The 22,038-nt window shown below is 36.2% G+C and overlaps 1 protein-coding gene across 1 annotated transcript in view; it reads left to right on the forward strand.

Annotated features, from left to right (window-relative positions):
• AK9 (adenylate kinase 9) overlaps nucleotides 1-22,038 on the forward strand; it is a 118,731-nt gene that overhangs the window by 62,306 nt on the left and 34,387 nt on the right. The window contains exons 18-24 of the mRNA XM_057311149.1: nucleotides 4,069-4,227; nucleotides 11,678-11,767; nucleotides 12,247-12,447; nucleotides 13,263-13,384; nucleotides 18,142-18,354; nucleotides 19,805-20,065; nucleotides 20,995-21,119. Coding sequence (XP_057167132.1) covers nucleotides 4,069-4,227; nucleotides 11,678-11,767; nucleotides 12,247-12,447; nucleotides 13,263-13,384; nucleotides 18,142-18,354; nucleotides 19,805-20,065; nucleotides 20,995-21,119 — 1,171 coding nt within the window. The remainder of the gene's footprint in view (nucleotides 1-4,068; nucleotides 4,228-11,677; nucleotides 11,768-12,246; nucleotides 12,448-13,262; nucleotides 13,385-18,141; nucleotides 18,355-19,804; nucleotides 20,066-20,994; nucleotides 21,120-22,038) is intronic.

The following is a 22,038-nucleotide window of genomic DNA, read 5'->3' on the forward strand; positions in this document are numbered from 1 at the left end:
CATGTTTCTTTGTGTGTAATATGCCAATTCCTGAGAGCTAAGTTCCTAGATATAGAATTTCTAGGTCAAAGGTATACACATTATAATTTTTAATAAATATTGCCTTTCTCCATCACCTTACCAGCTTTCCTTATACCTGTCTTCACCATTAAGGCAGGCTGAGTGCTTCAACCCTAATGAAAAACAGATTCCATCCACACATTTAAGTTTCTATATTTCAAGTCTCTTCAAGTTTCATTATTACTGTGTTGAAAAGAAAAGAAATCAGGAAATATTTTTTCTGGTTACAAAGATAATTATCTATTCAATACAGAAAAATTTTAAATGCAAAAAATAATAAGTAAAAGTAAAAACTCTCATAATGCCAGCATCCAGAGATAATTACTATTAATAGCTTGATTAGTATCCTTCTAGGCTTTTGATCATCATTTATATAAACTTTAAGTACAAAATTAAAATTATATTATACATAGTCTTTTTTAAACTTTTTTTGTCACTTAACATTTTCTGTGAACATTTCTGACTTCAGAAGGGAAAATGGTACAACTTTCCCATTTACCATTTCAACTTCAAGTTAGACAATCTTTTATTAATTTTGACAGCTTTCCTAATTAATAGCCAAAAATTTTTAAAGTATAACATAGCATCTTTTCTTAACAACAACAAAAAAGGAAAAAATACCCTGAAATTAAGTGGCTTCAGTATGAGCATTATACACAATTTACTCAATTTTTTACCCCTATAAGCCTCAAATCCTATAATATTGTAAGACGTCTGAATTTCCAAAGATGATTAAATTTTGGACCTTTTCATTTCAGAAAAGCAGCTGAAGAAGCATTGAGAATAGAAGAAGACCAAAGGCTATTGGAAACTATGAGCAAAAAAGCAAAAGGCAAACACAGATTTATATCACTAATAATATGTTATTTAATTTTGTACTTTTCCTGCAGGCAACTGTAGTATTTCACGTGAATTACAGACAGCATGACCATATTTCCCAGTTTGCCCATAGATTTACACTATGCCTATGGTACTGAAATATTTATTTGACACATTTTTATTCTCAGTGTTCCAATTTGGATAATAAATTGTGTGGTCACTGGAGTAATGGAGTCATAGGAAAAGACCTCCGACACAGACACCACACGTGCTCCCTTTGTGGGTCCACGGCAGGCATCGTACACCGCATGTCTTAAAACAGCTTCCCTTATCACATAGGACACATGCACGTTGGAATTACTTCTAGTAGGAGGATCCTGTAGGAGCTGAGAAAACAGCCAATCTCCTGCTATACCCATTGTCTTTGAATTTAAACTTTCATCTCCATTATATAAGACCTTACTCCAACAGTTTCTTTTAAGACTGAAGTTCTTAACCTGGAGTTCATGGATAAAATTCAGAGGTCTGTGAACTTGAATGGGAAAATAATTACAACTTTATTTTCACTAACCTTTACCTGAGATTTAGTATTTCCTTCACTTGGTAATTAATTTGGGAACAAATCATAATAGTATAAGTGGTATCTTGACTTTGTTACCAGTAGAAACTAAGATATTTCCCTATCACATTACAGTTATATATCCTGTTTATGCTTAATCACAATTCCGAAATGATGGTAGTTATTAGACCAGCTGCTAGTTCTTGTTATTTGATGCATTAGTAAAGATGCACAAATTTCCTACAGCACAAAATTTATTTTGATATCCTCATAACTGTATTTCAATATAATGGGTTTCTTATGTATTTTATTTTATGGGTTTGAAAGCATTATTCTAAGGAGGGTCCATAAGTTTCACCAGACTGCCAAAAAGGTCCGTGACTCAAAAGAATGAAAAGTATCTATTTCCGTTTTCCTTTGTTGGCAACAAGCCACCCCAAAACTGTAAAACAACTACCATTTTTACTCTGTACACGTTTCTGTGGGTCAGGACTTAACACAGGGTTTATCTCTGCTCCCTGAGGAGCTCAGTTCAGGCTTTGAGGGGCCACCTGGGAAGTCAATCCTCCAGCCCCAGGCAAGCCTTCAGAGACTGCAACCCTGACTGACATCTTCACTTGGCTTCATGGGAGACCCAGAGCCAGAACCACCAATTAAGCTACTCCCAAATTCCTGACCCCAGAAACTACAAAGATGATATCTGATTATTGTTGCTTTAATGACTAAATTTTGGAGTAATTTATTATGAAGCAATAGATAACTAATATAACACATACTTAGTAAAAATCACAGATGGTATAAGCATCTTAGAACAATTTTTAGTCCATTTGTGACTTTTCTGGTACACAGATTATCCATTAGAATTCTAGAAAAAGTATTAGAATTTTTTACACTTCTCTGCATCATTATATAAACTCTTTATTTGTATGTTATAAAGTACCTAATACGGATAAGAATTCAAAATAAATAATTTACATGTATGCATATTGGAAGTATTTTTTTTTTACTATGAGAGATACATTGTGAGTTTTTGTATAACTTCATCCCAAACCCTAGTAGGATTCAGCGAATGCTACTTCTTCCTTGTGTATATCACCATAAATTCCTCTATATGACACAGAAGAGTCACCACAGTGTAAGTGCATACTTAGAAGCCACGTGCACTGTAGTGCTGATACAGATCCAGACCTATAAGAACACTTTTCTCTTTTTTTAGGTATGTTTTACCTTTCTTCTTCTTCTTCTTTTCTTTTTTTTTTAAGATTTTTATTTATTTATTTGACAGAGAGAGAGACAGCCAGCGAGAGAGGGAACACAAGTGGGGGAAGTGGGGGAGGAAGAAGAGGGTCCCAGGGCAGGGAGCCTGATGCGGTGCTCGATCCCAGGACTCTGGGATCACGCCTTGAGCCAAAGGCAGACGCTTAGCGACTGAGCCACTAAGGCGCCCCTCTTCTTTTTTTTTTTTTTTAAGAATTTATTATTTGTTTATTAGAGAGACAGAGAGTACAAGGGGGGAGGGGCAGAGGGAGAAGGGGAAACAGCCTTCCCACTGAGCAGGGAGCCCGATATAGGGTTCCATCCCAGGACCCTGGGATCATGATCTGAGACGCTTCACTGACTGAGCCACCCAGACACCCCAAGAACACTTTAGGTACTTTACTCTGGGTGCTTAATCATCCAGATTCAGATCAAAATTCGGATGCCAGAGGTATCTCTTACCAGATAGTCTTGGAAGGTACTCCCTGGGGGGAGAAATTTCCACAGGAGTCCAGAAAACAGTCTCATTTATTTTTTTTTTCATATCATCTGCATAGAAACATCTTGTTTTTCAATTTAATGACTATATTAGAAGGGATTGGGGAGATAGGTTTTCTGACACCATTTACCCCATCTTCTTCCTGAAAGACTTCCATGCAACTACATAAAGCTTGGAACTGTGCTTTTAAAATTTACATTTGACATACGGATCAATGTGTTCCATTATTTGTAGTTAGGTATAAGAAAATCCATCATTATACATTAAATCTAGCCTCGTGTACCCCAATGGAAATATAATGCAAGCCACCTATGTAACTATAAGTTTTCTAGTAACTACATAAAAAATAAAAAGAAACAGCTGAAATTAATTATATTTATTTACTATACTACATCCAAAATATTATTTTAACTATCAGTGCAAAAATTACTGAATATGTTTCACATTGAGTTTTTCATACTAAGTCTTTGAAATTCATTGCATATTTTATACTTACAGCACATCTCAAGTTGGATTAGCCACATTTCAAGCGTTCCAATAGTCACACATGGCTAGTGGCTCCATATCAGACCGTGTAGTTCGATCCATATCCTTATTGAATGGACTTCGGGGCTGTTTCCAGTTTTTTACTGTTAAAATCGTTAGGCTGGTGCTCCCACTCTGAGCACATGCCCTACACACTGCCACTACATTTGAATAGATGACATATGTCGACAAAGCATCTGTCTCCCTCATCAAACCCCGTGCTCCAGGAGGGCAGGGCCGTTCCTTATTCTTTGTTTTGGCCTCAGCACTGATCAGAATATCAGGCACCCAATTAAATATTTGTTGACCTAAACTGAATAATAATTTATTTCTCCTCCCTTTTTTCTAGAAGTAGAAGAGGCTGAACTGGAGGCTGAAGAGGAGATTGAAGGTGAGGAGCCGGAAGTTCAGGAAGGGTCTGAGGCCCTGGAGGTAGCCGAGGACACCAAGGGAGCCTTACCTGAGGAGACTGAATTACCTGAGGTCCCTGAAACAGAACCTGAATCAGGTTAGACTCTACTGAGGGCCATGTCCTTCATTCTAGACCTGTCTACTGGGTGTGTCTGTGTGTGTGCACATGCGTGTATTCGTGTCTTTTCTATGTTAATAAAATGGAAGCAGGCAAAAATGGTGACATGAGCTCCCAGAGAACATAATCCAGATCACATGGTTTGTAGTGTGGTAAGAAAGCCAATTCTTCTCTGCCCTGGTACTGGCACTCTGGAGCAGGGCCAGCGATGTAATCTGTGAGTCGCATGATTCAAAAAGCAGGAAAAAGTGCTTTTAAACACACAATATAAAGCTTTTTCTTTTCTTCCATGGCCTCTCTCTCAGTTTGTCATGGTGCTTTTTGTTTGCTAATTAATCTCATTCTAAGTAAACAAAAATTTTAAATTTTATTCATTGGCATGAATTTGACTGTTCATCTCTATATTGTACAGTGCTATTTTTAAATGCAAATATAAGAGCATTTAAGTCATATGCAGAATCACCAAAATTACAGTTTGTATTTTGCAGCTTGGACGTGCATATGCATTTCATTCTTCCTCTCCTCCTCCTCCTCCTCCTCCTCCTCCCCCTTCTTCTTCTTCTTCTTCTTCTTTTTGAGAGAGAGAGAAGGAAGAGGCAGAGGGAGAAGGAGAGGAGGGAGAAGGAGAGAGAATCTTAAGCAGGCTCCACACTTAGCACAGAGCCCGGTACAGGGCTCAATCTCACAACCCTGAGATCATGACCTGAGTCAAAATCAAGATGCAGCCGCTTAACTGACTGAGCCACCCTGGCTCCCCTTAGACGCATTTCATCCTTAACAGAATACCAAGACAGTTTCATGCACAAAACTAACTGAACGTTCTATTTCACTTCTTAATATGTACATATGTTCTATCAACACTGTCTAACTTAAGCTTCTTAATGATTAAAGAAAGACCAAAAGAAAGGGAACTCTGGGTCGCCCTATCTTTTCCTTTCCTTCTATGTCATCTTTTTCAGCTTAAGTGTTCAGTGAATACAGGAAAGTAACATAATAAAAAGGTTCCTTTGTCATTCGTGTCTCTGAGTATTATCACCTTCTTTCAACATCTGAAGCAAGTTCTAGTTTAAAGGGAAAGTGTGGTCTTTCAGGGCTGTTGGCATCCTCCCCTCCCCCCACCACTCGGTCACACTTACTCCCTCATACATGGTCCCCCCGGAATTCTATGGTAATGACAGGGGATCAGGAATGTTCATGAGAACGTGAGGGCAAGGAATGGCACACACATACTATGCATATCTCTGCTCACGTGCCCTCTCTTTGGTCCCATCGGAGCCCCTTTGGATTTTGCTTACAAAACAGTTCAAAGGTAAAATTACTAAATATTTCAAAATGACAGCCAAAGAGCATTAATCTAAATGTGAGACCATTCTAAGCAAAGGACCTTGTGCGTATGCACAGGTCCCACATTCATTAAGCCAGCCCTGCCTCAGAGGTCCAGTTTGGTGGACTAGTACAGGGCAAGAAGGAGTCAATGGGCAATGAAAGTCACCCTCAGGACCAGAGAGTATCTTAAAGCAGCAAGATAGGGGATCCCGCTGTGGTGGCAATGAGGCACATAAATACTTTCAAGCATGGTTACTATTAGATTAAAAACTAATCCTACAAACTAAAGGTCTTCAGATACCTACAGCTAGATGCCAGTGTGGAGCAATTAAGGGTTGGGAACCTGCTGTTAGCTGGTAAAAGGACCAGGACTAAGAGGCATTTTTACAATGAGAAATCTCAAGTTCAACATAGATCATTTTTACTACAGGATTGGCATTAGCTTAATGGGACAATAAGTATAAAACCAGAACCTTTGTGCCAGATAGAGGAGTTAGCAGGATGAAACACCCAATTTCCTTTTAGGAGTCCCACACCTCTATTGAGTAGAGCTCCTACTCAGAAACTTCATTGGTTTTTTCACTTTTGTTTTTTATTTAAAATCAATTGATTAACATATAGTATATTATTAGTTTCAGAGGTAGAGTTTAGTGATTCATCAGTTGTATATCACACCCAGTGCTCATTACATCATGGGCCCTCTTTAAAGCCCATCACCCAGTTACCCCATCCCCCTACCCCTCCCCTCCAGCAACCCTCAGTTTGTTTCCTATAGTTAAGAGCCTCTTATGGTTTCTCTCCCTCTCTGATTTCATCTTATTTTATTTTTCTCTCCCTTCCCCTATGTTCATCTGTTTTGTTTCTTAAATTCCACATATCAGTGAGATCATATGATATTTGTCTTTCTCTGATTAACTTATTTCACTTAGCACAATACCCTCTAGCTCCATCCACATTGTTGCAAATGGTAAGACTTCATTTTTTTTGATGGCTGAGTCATATTCCATTGTATATATACCACATCTTTTTTATCCATTCATCTGTCGATGGGACATCTGGTCTCCTTCCATATCTTGGCTATTGTGGACATCGCTGCTATAAACATGGGGTGCAGGTGCCCCTTCAAATCACTACATTTGTATCCTTTGGGTAAATACCTAGTAGTGCAATTGCTGGGTCGTAGGGCGGCTCTATTTTTAACTTCTTGAGGAGCCTCCATACTGTTTTGTGGAGTGGCTGCACCAGCTCACATTCCCACCAGCAGTCTGAGCGGGTTCCCCTTTCTCTGCATCCTTGCAAACATCTGTTGTTTCCTGAGTTGTTAATTTTAGCCATTCTGACTGGTGTGACCAGAAACTTCACTGTTTTCTTCAGTACCTAATCAATTTGACTGATAACAATTCTTCCACCCACCTACGTTTTGCAAGAAGACAGGCCATAAAATACCAAAAGAAGTAAAAGAAACTGACATCCATTAAATATGACATGTCAAACACATCCCCATAGTTCCAATATCCACAATATCTCACAATTAGTATTTACTGATGCAACTGGTCTTGGGGACAATTTGGTTTTGTTGCCTTTAATCTGATTATTTCCCCCAGGGAACCTACTTTGGACGTTCTAAAGCCAGCATCCTACTCTAGGTAGGGTCAATTCTAGCCCAGTGCTAGACAATGTAGATATGACTGGGCTTCTCCAGTGCAGATTTGCTTCTGTAAAATGGGTCTGTTTGGCCATATTAAATCATATTCTATATCACAGAAGGGCTTGCATCTGGTTTAACTAGTGATTACTTCTATCCAAGGGTCTCTCTTTCCACAAAGTCTTCTCCTCTAAATTACTTAAGGAGGCAATTTTTTTTCACTTAAAACTGCCCTGTCTAATCACAAGAAAGACAAATACCATATGATTCCATTTATATGAGGTACTTAGAGTAGTCAAAATCATAAAGTCAGAGAGTAGAATGGTGGTTGCCAGGGGCTTGGGGGGTGGGGACAATGGGGAGTTATTATTTAATGAGTACAGAGTTTCTGTTTTACCAGGTGAAAAGAGTTATGGGCTGAAAGGTAGTGACAGCAGCACCGCAGTGTGGATGTATTGGATACCACTGAACTGTATACCTAAAATGGTTAGGAGGGTAAATTTTATGGTATATGAATTTACCACAATGAAAAAAAAAAAGAAAAAACTGCTCTAACATAAATCCGTTACTTTGGCTGCTATATGACACCTTATGTCATTGTTCTGTATCTCAAGTTCTACATTAAACAGGATTAGGAATAGTTACCAAACACTGTTTTTATAGGGATAGAAACATTTTATTTAAAGCACCTAGCACAAAGTCTGGCAAGTTATCTTGATACGCACTGAGTAATATTTGGAATTGTTGAATCACCATATTTTTCACCTGAAATTAACATAACACTGTATGTTAACTACACTGGAATTTAAATAAATATAAATTTTAAGAAAGAATCACCTAGGGGCACCTGGGTGGCTCAGTTCGTTAAACATCTGACTTCAGGTCATGATCCGGGGGTCCTAGGATCAAGCCCCATGTCCGGCTCCCCGCTCAGCAGGGAGTCTGCTTGTTCCTCTCCCTTTGCCCCTCCCCCCACTCGTGCGCTCTCCCTCTACCCCCCCCCAAATAAATAAAATCTTTTTAAAAATCATCTAAGTTTCTTATTTTAAAGGCTCCTGAGCTCCACCCAAGTTCTGGTTCAGTAAGTCTAGGATGGAGTTGGAGAATCTACATTTTAATGAACACATCAGGTGATTCTTATACTTGCTGACACTTGAGAACTGTCATAGGAAAAAAAATTTAGGCTGAAAAAAAGTTTTATAAATGGTCACCTTAAGTCATAGAAAAAGCTCAGTATTGTCTCACAAAAGATCTGACCCTGAGAACATAAACTCAAGGATGACTCAGCTGCACAGTGTATCCACCGGTAGCCATAAATTGATATATCGAATATTTAATATTCTGACATATTTCCTTTCAGTTTTTCTAAGCATGGTATTTTGTTTTGTTTTGACTTGACTAGATTCAAGCCTAAGAGAAAGTTTTTCTCTGGGACACTTCTTAAGTCTCATCACAGTTATTCTTATGGATTATGACTGTTCATATTGAAATTGTTGATAAACTTCCTCCAGATAGTTTTACAAGAGGCACAACTCCTCCACACTGTTGAATGCCCCCTGTGGACACATCCACTAGGAAAGGCCTGTCCTTTCCAGTTCATTAGAACTGGCCATGAATTTCTGCAGCTATGTGGGATTAGGATTGTTGATAATTCTTTTTTTTTTTTTTTAAGATTTTATTTATTTATTTATTCGACAGAGATAGTGACAGCCAGCGAGAGAGGGAACACAAGCAGGGGGAGTGGGAGAGGAAGAAGCAGGCTCCTAGCGGAGGAGCCTGATGTGGGGCTCGATCCCATAACGCCGGGATCATGCCCCGAGCTGAAGGCAGACACCTAACCGCTGTGCCACCCAGGCGCCCCTAGGATTGTTGATAATTCTATTGGGATGTCTCCCAGATTCCACAGTTTCTCCATTCCTGAGATTTCAGTTTTGATTTTTAGTTCTCTTAATCATCTGGCCTATATCTTTGAATAATTTTTAAGCATCCAGGGTGGTATATTGTGTGCATTCTTGTAAATCTATTGCTTTCATGCATGAAAAACGATTTAGTTGCTACTAAATTATTGTTATATCCTTTTCCTCTCAAAATTCTGCATGTTGATATTGTACTATGGTCTTCACAAGGAAAAATCTGATATTGCTTCATTTGTGTTCTTTTTTCTTTTCTGCAGGGATGCTCAAAAGATATTCTTCATACCAATATATATATATTTTTTTACCTTTACTAGTATGTGAGCAATTTTCCCTGGAATTCATTGAGCTTTTTATCTTCCTGCTAGTCTTTGTCTAGCTCAAAATGGTTTTCTTCAATTGCATCTTCACTTATTGCTTGATTTCTTTTTGAGGATCACTTTTTATTATTTTTGGTTAGATAGTTTTTGTTTCTCAACCACATTAATCTCCTTTTCCCTGATAGTTCTTATCACTTTGTTCTTTTTTCTCTGTATTCTTTGAAGAATGAGATAAAATTTATTTTCTGCTTCTTATTGCCTCTCTACTGATACATATCTGAATTCTGCTATTGTATTTTAGATTTCCTTCCATTGTTTTCTAATTGCAGCTAGCTTTCTTGTATTTCTACCTTTATCTTAGTTTGGTCTCCCTTTTTTCTTCATGATTCCTATTTCATAGGCTGTGTTGTCCTCCTGTGTTTTTTGAGTACACCAAGCATGTATTTTCTAAAATTTACTTTACTCTGCTTTATATAAGAAATCTTTTTCAAAAGCAATTCTTCACCTAAAACTTTGGATCGATACACTCTTTCCCTTCATTATAACATCTTTTCATAGGACTTGTTATTTTGTTGTTGTTGACTTCTCCTTGAATGGAACAGACTATATCCAGCTCTGACAGGTAAAGTAGGGCAACAGGAAGGGTAGGTAGAGTATTTATAAGAACCACATCTAATGCCCCCCCACACACATACATATACATATGTGCCTTTCACTTTAGCGTTTTGCCTGGTACTCTCTAACATAGACCGAAAGGTCAGATTAATGTGCACTGACCTAGTTCACGTGGTGATATTTAGTTAAGTATTCATCTTGTCTGTCTCTTCTAGGCTGTGGCTGAATCTTCATCATTTCTGACTTGCATTCCATAATTAGAGAAACTAAGACAGTTTAGAATTCTCTGTGTATTCTTGGTATTCTTGTCTTTGTCATCATTTATAATGCTTTTCTTTAGATAATTGAGCACCTTACAATTAAACATGTCACCACCAGACCAGCCCTAGGCTTGTTCTCTTCTACATCCTGTTCTCTTGAGTATTAATTATAGAATGCGGTAGAAAGAGGACCCAATTATTACTTTAGCTTGGAAGACAGTTTTCAGTGTTACAGTGTTATATATACATATGTAAATATAATTATATATTATAAAATTATATTATTAGACTATTAGAATAATATTCTAGATATGTAAATATAATTAAATTAAATATAATAGAATTATATTAAAAATATATTATATATTATATATATAATATATAATAAATATATATAATAAATATATATAATAATATATATAATAAATATAATAAAATTATATTAAAAATATAATAGAATTATATTAAATTTAATTATATTACATTCTATATATGCAAATAAAATTAAATATAATTACATCATTAGAATATTAGAATATTCTGATTCTATTTATTAATTCTATTAGAATATTCTAATATTAGAATATTCTGATATATATAATTTATATAATTAATTATAATTGTGATTTCTTATATTTTGTCATATAAATTAATTATTGTGATTAATATAATTGTATATTCTATAGATAGAGATATATAATATATATTACATTTCATATAATATTATATAAATATAAATTTAGTCTACACAAAATTTGTATCTCAGAACTAGGAAAGACTATGGGGTGAGAAGATAGATAATTAGTTCTTCCTTCCCTGCACCATCTTTTCTGGATCTGCGTGTGAGGCATGTCTTATATCATCCAGGAAAACAGAGTTTGTTCTATACCTTCAATAGTAATATTGTTGAGATTCTCCTGGGTTTTGCCACACCTACGCCCACAGCTTAGACTTCGATATGTCATTGTCTTTCCTTGCCACTTCATGATCTTTTGGAGTATTTTCATCGGTATCTTAAGAAATTAAAGAAAATATCAGTAACTGCTAGTCTGATGCCATGTGAACAGTAATTTGAATAATATTTAACAACAGTTATCCGTCAGACTTATACGTGCCATGTGTCAATTATTATTTTGGTCCATGTCTTTTTGTATATTGTTAAATATTCTTCATTTTCTGGCCTATATTATTAAATATTTAATGCCATACTTTACCTAACAGGAACTGTATTTTCACTTAGACATAGTATATACAATTAAACTGTGGTTTGAAATTTTCTTTGTGCCAAAAATTTCATAAAGTAATAACGTTTTAAAATTCAATCACTAACTGTTAGATTTCTTTTTTAAGTATTTGAGTCTGCTGAGGATACTACAGTTGGAACAGAAATTTCAAAAGGATCCAAAGAGGGCCTGGAAACTAAAGAATTATATGAAACAGGTTAGATTATAAAAGTAGTTAGTGTGTGAAAATACTTTTCATATTCTTTTACAAAGGGTCCAGTCCCTTATTTTAGGCATAGTACCAACTTTCTACTTATTTCTTTCTATGTTGTGTGCCAGTCCATATGTATTAATTTAGCGTATTAATTAATAATGTATGTAGCCAGCATATAGTACTGTTTTTCATCAAATTTCATTTTATACATTTTATTAACAGTTAAAGTTGCCATATGAAATTCTTATTAATTATCTATGATTTTGATTTTATTGGTAGATAATAATTCATCTAAGCCAATACAAGGAACAAAGCATAAATTAAAATACGAATTTATGAATTTATATTGTTACCTAGAAAACTAAGTGTATTTCTTTCAAATGTTTTAAAAATACTATGAAGTATAAATTATTTTGAGAATATGGCTGAAGAGATAATATTTTAAGACTCTTTTTTCTTTCCTTTAACCTTTGTTTCAAAAGTTGTACTCCCTGAGTTTCCAGAAGATGCTTATCCTGATGTTCCTGAAATGGAGCCAATTAAAGAGAAGATTAAACATTTCAACTACATGTGGAAACATCTGGAAGCACCAATCAATGAGTCTTTCGTTCAAACTTTAAACTTGGAGATTGCTGGCAGAACTCCAGAGGAACTACTTCAGAAAGTAGTTGAGACTATGGAAAGTAAGAGCTTAACATTAATTGTTAAGAACAGGCAATACTGTTAAAAGCACCATGAAAGTTTAAAGCCCTTCTGGATGGTTTATGAAGTAAAGCATCCAATGTATTCAGGGTAGATATTTCAAATATTTATTTATTTTTATTTTTTTAAAGATTTTATTTATTTACTTGACAGAGAGACAGCCAGCGAGAGAGGGAACACAAGCAGGGGAGAGTGAGAGAGGAAGAAGCAGGCTCCCAGCGGAGGAGCCTGATGTGGGGCTCGATCCCAGGACTCCGGGATCATGCCCTGAGCTGAAGGCAGAAGCTTAACGACTGAGCCACCCAGGCGCCCCTGATTGGCAGATTTAAATATTTGAAATATCAGGGCAGATTTAAATATTTGAAATATCAGGGTGCCTGGGTGGCTCAGTCGTTAAGTGTCTGCTTTTGGCTCAGGGCGTGATCCTGGAGTCCTGGGATCGAGCCCCACATCAGGCTTCTCTGCTGGGAGCCTGCTTCTTCCTCTCCCACTCCCCCTGCCTGTGTTCCCTCTCTCGCTGGCTGTCTCTCTCTCTGTCAAGTAAATAAATAAAATCTTTAAAAAAATAAAAAAATAAACCTGCCAATCAGAACAGCACGGAGCACAAAGATCACCGGCCAAACCAGCCATTGTCACTTAAAGAATTTGTGAAGACCGGTTTGCATACACATTTAAACTAAGAGATCAGGCATTATAATCACTCTTCCTATCTTTGACTACTGTAATATGCTAATATCCTTTTATCCTAAAAATATCTTCCCAAAAGTTACTTCCTTTTTTTTTTTTTTTTTTACAGAACCCTTCCAGTATGTTGCATGGGAGTTAACCATAGAAGATTTTGATGAAGAAACAGAAGACTATCAGGCAGAAGCTGAAGCTGATGAGGAGCTAGAAGAGGAAGAGGAGGAAGAGGAAGAGGTATGACTTCTTTATTATTGCTCGTTCACATTGGTCACATCATTGAAAGTGCATATATCCAGAGTGGTAACTAGCACTTTTGGACCCCAAGAAAACTAGCAGGCATCCTTAATTTTATAAATAAATGATTTTATAAGTTTTTCAACTTGGCCTCCACCCAGCTTCACTTGACCCCTGAAATGCCAGGGCTCCTTAGGCAATATATTATACCCATGAAAAAAAAAAAAGGAAATATTTTAAATTTTTTTCCATGGGACCATCTATAGGTATTAGAGACAGAAATATTTAAGGGAACGGGTGTGTTTCATGTAGAATACAGATAGCAATGGCCTCCTTGGGAGGCTGCTTGCATGATAATAAGGAATAGAATTCATGAAAGGAACAGGTCATTTTCAGGCACTACTCTACTCCCTTAGCACCAGGATTTTGATACCCATTCTCATTTGATAGCCACGCACTTCAGGTATCCATCAGTAATAAAATAGGAAGTGATTCTTTTACTTTGGGGCCTTATCAATTCTTTCAAGTTTCCTAGACCCAAATCCAACATGGGAGGAGGTTCTCCCCAGCACAACACTGAGCAGTTCCTAAGGTGACACCAGTAGGGTGTCTGAGAATTCAACTCAATTCTGACACTATCTACATGGAGATAGCATCAGATTCCACAGGTTAAGGGTTCAGTCCTAAAGGACTGCTCCCCCACCCCCCACCTCAGCCCCAGGTTGTTTCCTGTGCTTCTGACTGATTGGCTACAGATCAGGGATTCCAATAACCTCTGGCTTCCGTTCACTTAATTTGCTAAAACAGCACACAGATTTCAGGAAAACATTTACCTATATTTACCAGTTTATTAAAGGATATGATAAAGAATGCTGATCAACAGCCAGATAAAGCCGCACATAGGACAAGGTCCTGAACAAAGAAACTTCTGTCCTTGTGGAGCTTGGGGCCCTGCTTGGTGGCACATGGAAGCTCTTCTAAAAGAAAAGACCAAAAAGCTGTCCTCATTACACAGTCATGGTTGACTAAGTCATTGGCCATCGGCTGATTCAACTTCCAGCCCTCTCCCCGACTGTACCTCGGAGGACGGAGGGTGGAACTGAAATTTCCAACCCTCTAATCAGCGTGCAATAATCTGGATGAATTTCAAGATAATTATGCTAAGAGAAGGAAGCCAGACAAAAAAGAATATATCCTGTACGATTCCATTTATATAAAAATTAAGAAACTCTAGACTAGTTGTAGTGCTAGAAAACAGGTAGTTCCCTGGTGATAGGGCAGGTAGGAGGCAAATAGGAGCAGGAAGGAGAGATTTTACAAAGAAGTGTGAATTGGTATTTGTGAATATGTTCATTATCTTGGTTGTGGTGAATTCACAAATGAATACTTGTGTCAAAACTTAACCAAATTTTATACTGTAAATAATATGTACACTGTTTTAATGTCAGTTAAGCTGTTAAAAGTGTTAATGGTGGTTATCTCTGAGTGATGGACTTACGAGTAAGTTTTCTTTTTTAAGTGCTTATCTATATTATCTGATCTTTTAACATTAGAAATGTATCATTTTTACAATAGGAAAAAATCAACAACAAAGATACTTCCCTTTTGCCAAACAGAAAGTACAAGAAGAAACAACAGTTCTAATGCCACTCCAGAATTCAGGAGTCGTACCAAGATATGGCCAAGTGTTTGTCTTTTCTCATCAATCTTGCCCATACTTGGAGTGCCCTTAAATCTGTATGTTATGTCTTTCTGTATCTGTGGGAAATTAATTCTTTCCTCTTCTCCATCTCTTCCTTTTCTTCCTTCTATATTACTCAATACTAATTAGGTCTCTTGACTCTATCCTCCAAATATCCTTATCTTTTCCCTCAAATTCTCCATCTTTTTACTCTTTTGTTCATGTATTTGTAGATATGTCTTCCATTCAGTCTTATCATTTAAGACATTCGTTGGGGTCCTATTGCTGTTTTAACAAATTACCACAAAGTTAGTGGCTTAAAACAACCAAATTATCATACAGTTCTCCTTGCTCAGTGGGAACCTGCTTCTCCCTCTCCCTCTGCTTGCTGCTCACCCTGCTTGTGCTCTCACTGTCAAATAAATAAATAAACCCTAACCCAGCAATTGTACTCCTGGGTATTTACACCAAAGATACAGATAGAGTGAAAAGAAGGGGCATATGCACCCCAATGTTCATAGTAGCAATGTCCACAATAGCCAAACTGTGGAAGGAGCTGAGATGCCCTTCAACAGACAAATGGATAAAGAAAATGTGGTCCTTATATACAATGGAATATTAGTCAGCCATCAGAAGGGATGAATACCCACCATTTGCATTGACATGGATGGAACTGGAGGGGATTCTGCTAAGTGAAATAAGTCAAGCAGAGAAAGACAATTATCGTATGGTTTCACTTATATGTGGAACATAAGGAATAGCATGGAGGACATTAGGAAAAGGAAGGGAAAAATGAATGGGGGGAATCAGAGGGGGAGACGAACCATGAGAGATATGGACTCCAGAAAACAAACCGAGGATTTCAGAGGGGAAGTGTGGGGGGATAGGTTAGCCCGGTGATGGTTATTAAGGAGGGCATGTATTGCAATGAGCACTGGGTATTATACGCAAACAATGAATCATGGAACACTACATCAAAAACTAACGACGTACTGTGACTAACATAATTTTTTTAAAAAATTGAATAAGTAAATAAATAAAATCTTTAAAACATAAAATAAAATTCTCATGAAATGAAATTTTACTGACTTTCACAAAGGTCAGAACTTACACTTTCAGTATTGTTTGAGAGCATATATTTCTAAAAGAGAAAATCTCTCTGTCAAGTAAATAAATAAAATATTTTTAAAAAGAGCATATATTTCTACTGTGAAATCAATAATGCTTTTAAATAAAATTGCATTTTGGGCGCTTGGGTGGCTCAGTCAGTTAAGCATCTGCCTTCGACTCAGGTCATGATCCCAGGGTCCTGGGATCAAGTCCCACATTGGGTTCCCTGCTCAGCAGGGAGTCTGCTTCTTCCTCTCCCTCTGACCCTTCCCCCTGCTTGTGTGTTCTTGCTCTCTCTCAAATAAATTAATACTTTAAAATTTAAAAAAATTTAAATAATAAAATTGCATTTTATAATTGAATACATTATAAAAAGTCATATAAATGAGAACAAAGATTTGAGAATTCAACACAATTTTAAATGTCACATGACCTTATTTCAGCATTATCAAAATCCTTAATTTTGATAGATTATACATTTCAGCTTCAAAATAAAAAAATATATTGTTTTTAGCCCTTCAAAAAAAATCACATATAAATGCTTTATAGTATGGCAGGAGTAGAAATTGTGGCTGCCAGATTAAAAATAAACATGATACCCAGTTATATTTGAATTTCAGATAAAAGAATAATTTCTATATGTGGTACAAGTTTATACTAAAAAATTGTTTGTTATCTGAAATTCAAATATAACTGGAAGCCACATTCTTATTTTTTATGTCTGGCAACCCTACCTAAAGTGAACTTATTAGCAGGAAAAATTAATTAAGCATTCAACTCCAGAATCTGAGAAAAAAGCACAACAAAATAAACCAAAGGAATGTAGAAAGGAGAGTAAAGGCAAAAATTAACAAAATAGGAAAAGAAGACAAAATAAAAACAGTAGACCTAATTTCAAAAAGTGAAAAGTTGGTCCACTGGCAAGTGTAATAAAATAGGCAAACTTCTAACAACTCTAATTAGGTAAAAAGAAGAAGCAAATAACATTTGAAACAATAATGGGTATGTAATCAAATTTTAAAAACAGGGTTGTTTTAAATTATAGGAACTTTATACTAATTAATTTTAAAGTCAAGATAAAAAGGATTTTCAAAATATGAATTCCTAAAATTTGCTTAGGAAGAACTGTAAAATCTGAACAAACAAGATAGAGGGGAGTTACAAATCATTTCTAATATGCCTTTGTTGATTAGATAATTCCTATGTTGCTTAAAATCTTCCACATCATAGGGACACCTGGGTAGGTCAGTTGGTTAAGCGTTGGAGTCTTGATTTCAGCTCAGGTCATGATCTCAGGGTCATGAAATCAAAGCCCGCATCATATGATGCTGAGAGGGGAGGCTGCTTGGGATTCTCTTTCTCCCTCTCCTTTTGTCCCTCTCCCCACTCACACTCTCTAAATAAATAAAAATCTTCCACATCACACAAAAATAGCAATACTTCCCGGCTTATTTTGGAGTTTGCATAACTCTCATATAAAAATTGAACAGGAGTGGTGCAAGAAAAGTGTAGATTAGTCCCATGTTTTCACCTTTACAGAAAGTCATCCTTATGTCTTGTTGACAAGAAGCTTGTTGTAGAATAGTCTTGTAAAGTATTATCCCATTGGTATTTCTTGAAATACTGTGTCTGTGCCTAAATATCTGTATATTTTTACATGTGTATTGGTAGGATATACTTTGAAAAAAGGGGCTGGAAGGGTACACATAAAATTGTTGAGTATTTTAAAGACATACTGTTATGGAGAAGACATTATCCAAGATGTGAGCTTAGAGGGATATGAGAAACCGATATTTTATTTAATTAAATTAGTATAAGAACTGGCCTTTTGTGGATTGTTTTAAAGGCATCTTGTTATGGCTTCAGTATTATTCAATACGCATTATTTTAATTTATTTTTACTTAATTTTCAGTCTTATATCAAAATACTTTTAATACTGTTCCCAAAACTGAATAATATTTGTAGAATGAAGACAGAATTAAAGAGAAGAGAAGGCACTTAGGAGATACAAAGCACTTTTGTCCAGTGTTTCTCAAAGAAAACTTCATCCTACAACCAGGCAGCACAGACGAAGCAGCTAAATATCGAGAAAAGATCTACTACTTTTCAAGTCCTGAGGCTAAAGAAAAGTTTCTGGAGCATCCTGAGGAGTACGTGGCTCATAAAGAACCATTAAAGGTGAGAACAATATTCCTGTCCGATCTTAACGATTGCTCATGAGTACTTTTGCAAGGACTTAGTGCCAGCCTTCATCGTTTTATTTAATAGTGAAGTCCCCAATCATATATAACAACATGGTGAAAATATCTAAGTTCCAAGAACAACTTTTTGGAATATAACGTAAAACAATTATCTTTTTTGATTTCTGCAGTAATGACTTGTGTCAAACCAACACATAATATCTGTCTTTTTAACTGAAGTAAAAAGACCCAGCTACATTTATTGCTTGCTACATTAAGAGGCAGCTGTGTAAGTGGGCAGTTTCACAGGGAACAGAAAATAGAATAATGGTTGCAAGGAGCTGGGGGCAGGCAGGGAAGACAATGGAGTTATTGTTTAATGGGTACAGAGTTTCAGTGTGGGATGATGAAAAAGTCCTGGAAACAGATAGTGGTGATGGTTGCACAACACCGTGAATGTACTTAATGCCATTGATTTATACACTTAAAAATGGTTAAAATGAATATACCCAAACCTACTGCATTATATACATAAAAAGTGGATTTTATGGTATTTAAGTATACCATCTCAATAAATAAATATTTGAATTTAACTGAAAAAATGGTTAAAATGGTAAATTTTATGTTATGTATATTTTACTGGTAATATTTTCTCCATTTTAAAAATAAAGCACGTGCATAATTGCACCAGCTTTAGACAAGAACCTTCATTTTTTTATTTTACTTTCTCCCTCTTCCACATGGATGTGTATTCTTTCCAGTGTATGTAATATTTTATAGTCTGCTTTTTCACTTAACATTATATCAATGAAAGCTTATATATTTCTACATAGATCTCATGATGTTTCATCATTTTGATGTACCATTTTAACATCTAATTGTTAGACATTTTTCACAATATTTTCATAGTGTGATTTGTCATTGTGGATAAGAAATAGTATTTAGGAAATCTTTGGGCATGTCATTCTTTGTTTCTTTTGAATTATTGTATCAGTATAATTCCCTAGCATGAGATTACAAGATCAAAATATACAAATCACAATACATTGTCACTTATACTTTCTTTTTTTTCTCCCCCGATGAAGTAGGCTCCACACCCAGCATGCGGCTTGAACTCACAACTCTGAGATCAAGGGTTGCATACTCTACTGACTGAGCCAGCCAGTGTCCCTAATTCCAATGCCTTCTTAAACAGAACATATAGAACATGATTTAAATGCTTCTGAATAATTTGGGCTATTTTCATGAACTTTAATTTTTATGTGGTGCCCAGGAGGACTACTGAAATATGTGTATGGTTGTGCCTTCTGACACGGCTGGTGTTGTGAAGTGATAATTCAGTTTTAGGGAGAGCAATGAATAAGCCTTATGTTTTCTAAATTACTCAAAACTTCCTTGTCTTCACTCTCCTCCTACCCTACCTCTCCCCAACCCACCCCCTGTGTCAGGCTCCTCCAGTAAGAATATGCCTTATAGGTCCCCATGGCTCTGGCAAAACTGTCTGTGGAAGACAGTTAGCAGAAAAATGGGGCATTTTTCACATTCAGTTTGAAGAATTTCTTCAAGAGAAACTAATGCTCAAAACCGAAAAGAAGATTGGAAGTGAATTTGAAGAAGATTCTGATGAAGAACGGTTTACAAAACAAGAACTTGAAGAACTTGCAATTCAGGCCAATGTCAAGATTGAAGAAGAAAACACAAGGAAGCCGGTAGTAATATTAATACTCTCTTTGCAGATAATTATGCTTACTTTTGGGAAGTAGAATATAAGCAGTATAAAACTCTATAAAGTTTCCAGGAAGAAGAAAAAAATTAACTCCCCATATGTCATCCTCCCCATATGTTAAATACATATCTTACTGTTCATCTAGAATGCGAAGTGCTAAGTTTTACATGACTCCAATAAAAATCTGAAAAGCTTTCCCTGATGAGACTGTTACATGGCATTTATTTGGGATTCTGTTATTTGGTATATCTGACCCAGACTATAAGGTTTTCCTTTATTGTGTTCTCTGTTTTCTATCAAATGTCATAAAAATCTGCCCCAGCACCAGCAGAGTTCTCAAAATATTAATTTCTAATGATGCATCATAAGAAATTTTATATATCTCTTAGATGGTTTCTTTCTGGGGTTGTAAAGAGAAAGTTCTTAATTCTAACTCATTTTTCACCATTTCTGATATAGTTAGACCCTTTTCTTCTCAAGTGATCCCCTGTAAATGGACGTAGGTATAGATTATATTCCAATTGACTGCCTGGCTGGCCCATCCTTTAATTAGAATCTAGGTTAAAGAATTATAAGATAAATGACAAAAATTGGTTAAGCCTTATGGGTGTGTAATACACATTAAACCATATAGTAGCAAAAAGTGATGACACAAGATATCCTGAGGCCGTGTTTGAAAATCAGTCACGCTAATCACTAGTAACTCCTCTTAGCTATAATATATAATTTGACATTTTAAACCATATTAAATATTGATTTAAAGAAAAAAGTTCAAGTTTTAAACTGTTAACAAGCAGCAGTATTAAAAACAGCCTAAGAAGAAAAGGTCTCATCCTAATCAACAATGTAATAGAGTATTATTTACTAATACAGAGTTTAATTTTTTTTGTTTTCTGATTTTTGGTTTTTTAGCCTCCAGACATACAACTTACAGAAGAAGAAGAAGCAATCAAATTAAATCTACTGGAAAATGAGCCATTACCTCCCGAAATTCTTGAAACAATTCTTTCTGAGTGGTGGCTTAAGGAACCAATACGGTATCTTATTTTATATAGAATTATACAATTATTGACTTTTATTTGCTCTGTTCTTAAAAGTTAAAAATGTAATCCAGCATAAATTTAAGATTTTTCTTTTACTTATAAACTAGTGATTCTACACATTAAAAACATTTGCTGTGTAGTTATGGTTGAGCGACCATATTCTAAATCCATGTACACCAATGATGGGCTGGACTCTTTTCCTTGGAGCCTTTCAGTAATTACTGTTAAGACCACTTAATAACTGTCCAGAGTGCTATCCCTTTCTTAAAAGCCAGGAACAAGCCTGACCTCAGAGAGGACAAATTTAAGAATCTCCATGCCATCAGAGTTTAAAACTTCACCGCAATTTCCTAATCAGAATGTCGTGCTTTGGTATATATCAGAAGAAAGAGAAATGATACTTATTATAGTACCTGTAATAGCAACCCTTATATGGAACTTACTATGTGCCAGATACTGTTCTGTATTTTATTCACATTAGTTTACTTAATCCTTACAACTACCCAATGGAATAGAAACTTTTATTATCTCACATTGGAGATAAAGAAGCTATATTATAGAGCATTCAAATAACTGGCCAGTCCCAGTGCTCCTCTGCACGCTCTTTTTCACCTAGTCCATGGCCTAAATGAGTGAGTGAGGTGATTCGTCATCAACTTTAATTTTAGTTTCCTGCTGCCTAAATTGGATCATTAGTTGTGGCAAACTTAGGCAGGTTGACTGCAACAATGCAATCATGGGGGCCATCTGGATGGCTCCATCGGTTAAGCATCTGACTCTTAATTTCAGGTCAGGTCATAATCTTGGTGTGATGGGATCGAGCCCTGCACCGGGCTCTGCACTAAGCATGAAGTCTGCTTGTCCTTCTCCCTCTGCCTCTCCCCCTGCTCGTGCTCTCTCTCTCTCTCTCAAA

The sequence above is a fragment of the Ursus arctos genome, unplaced genomic scaffold, assembly GCF_023065955.2.
Source record: "Ursus arctos isolate Adak ecotype North America unplaced genomic scaffold, UrsArc2.0 scaffold_13, whole genome shotgun sequence".
NCBI lineage: Eukaryota > Metazoa > Chordata > Mammalia > Carnivora > Ursidae > Ursus > Ursus arctos.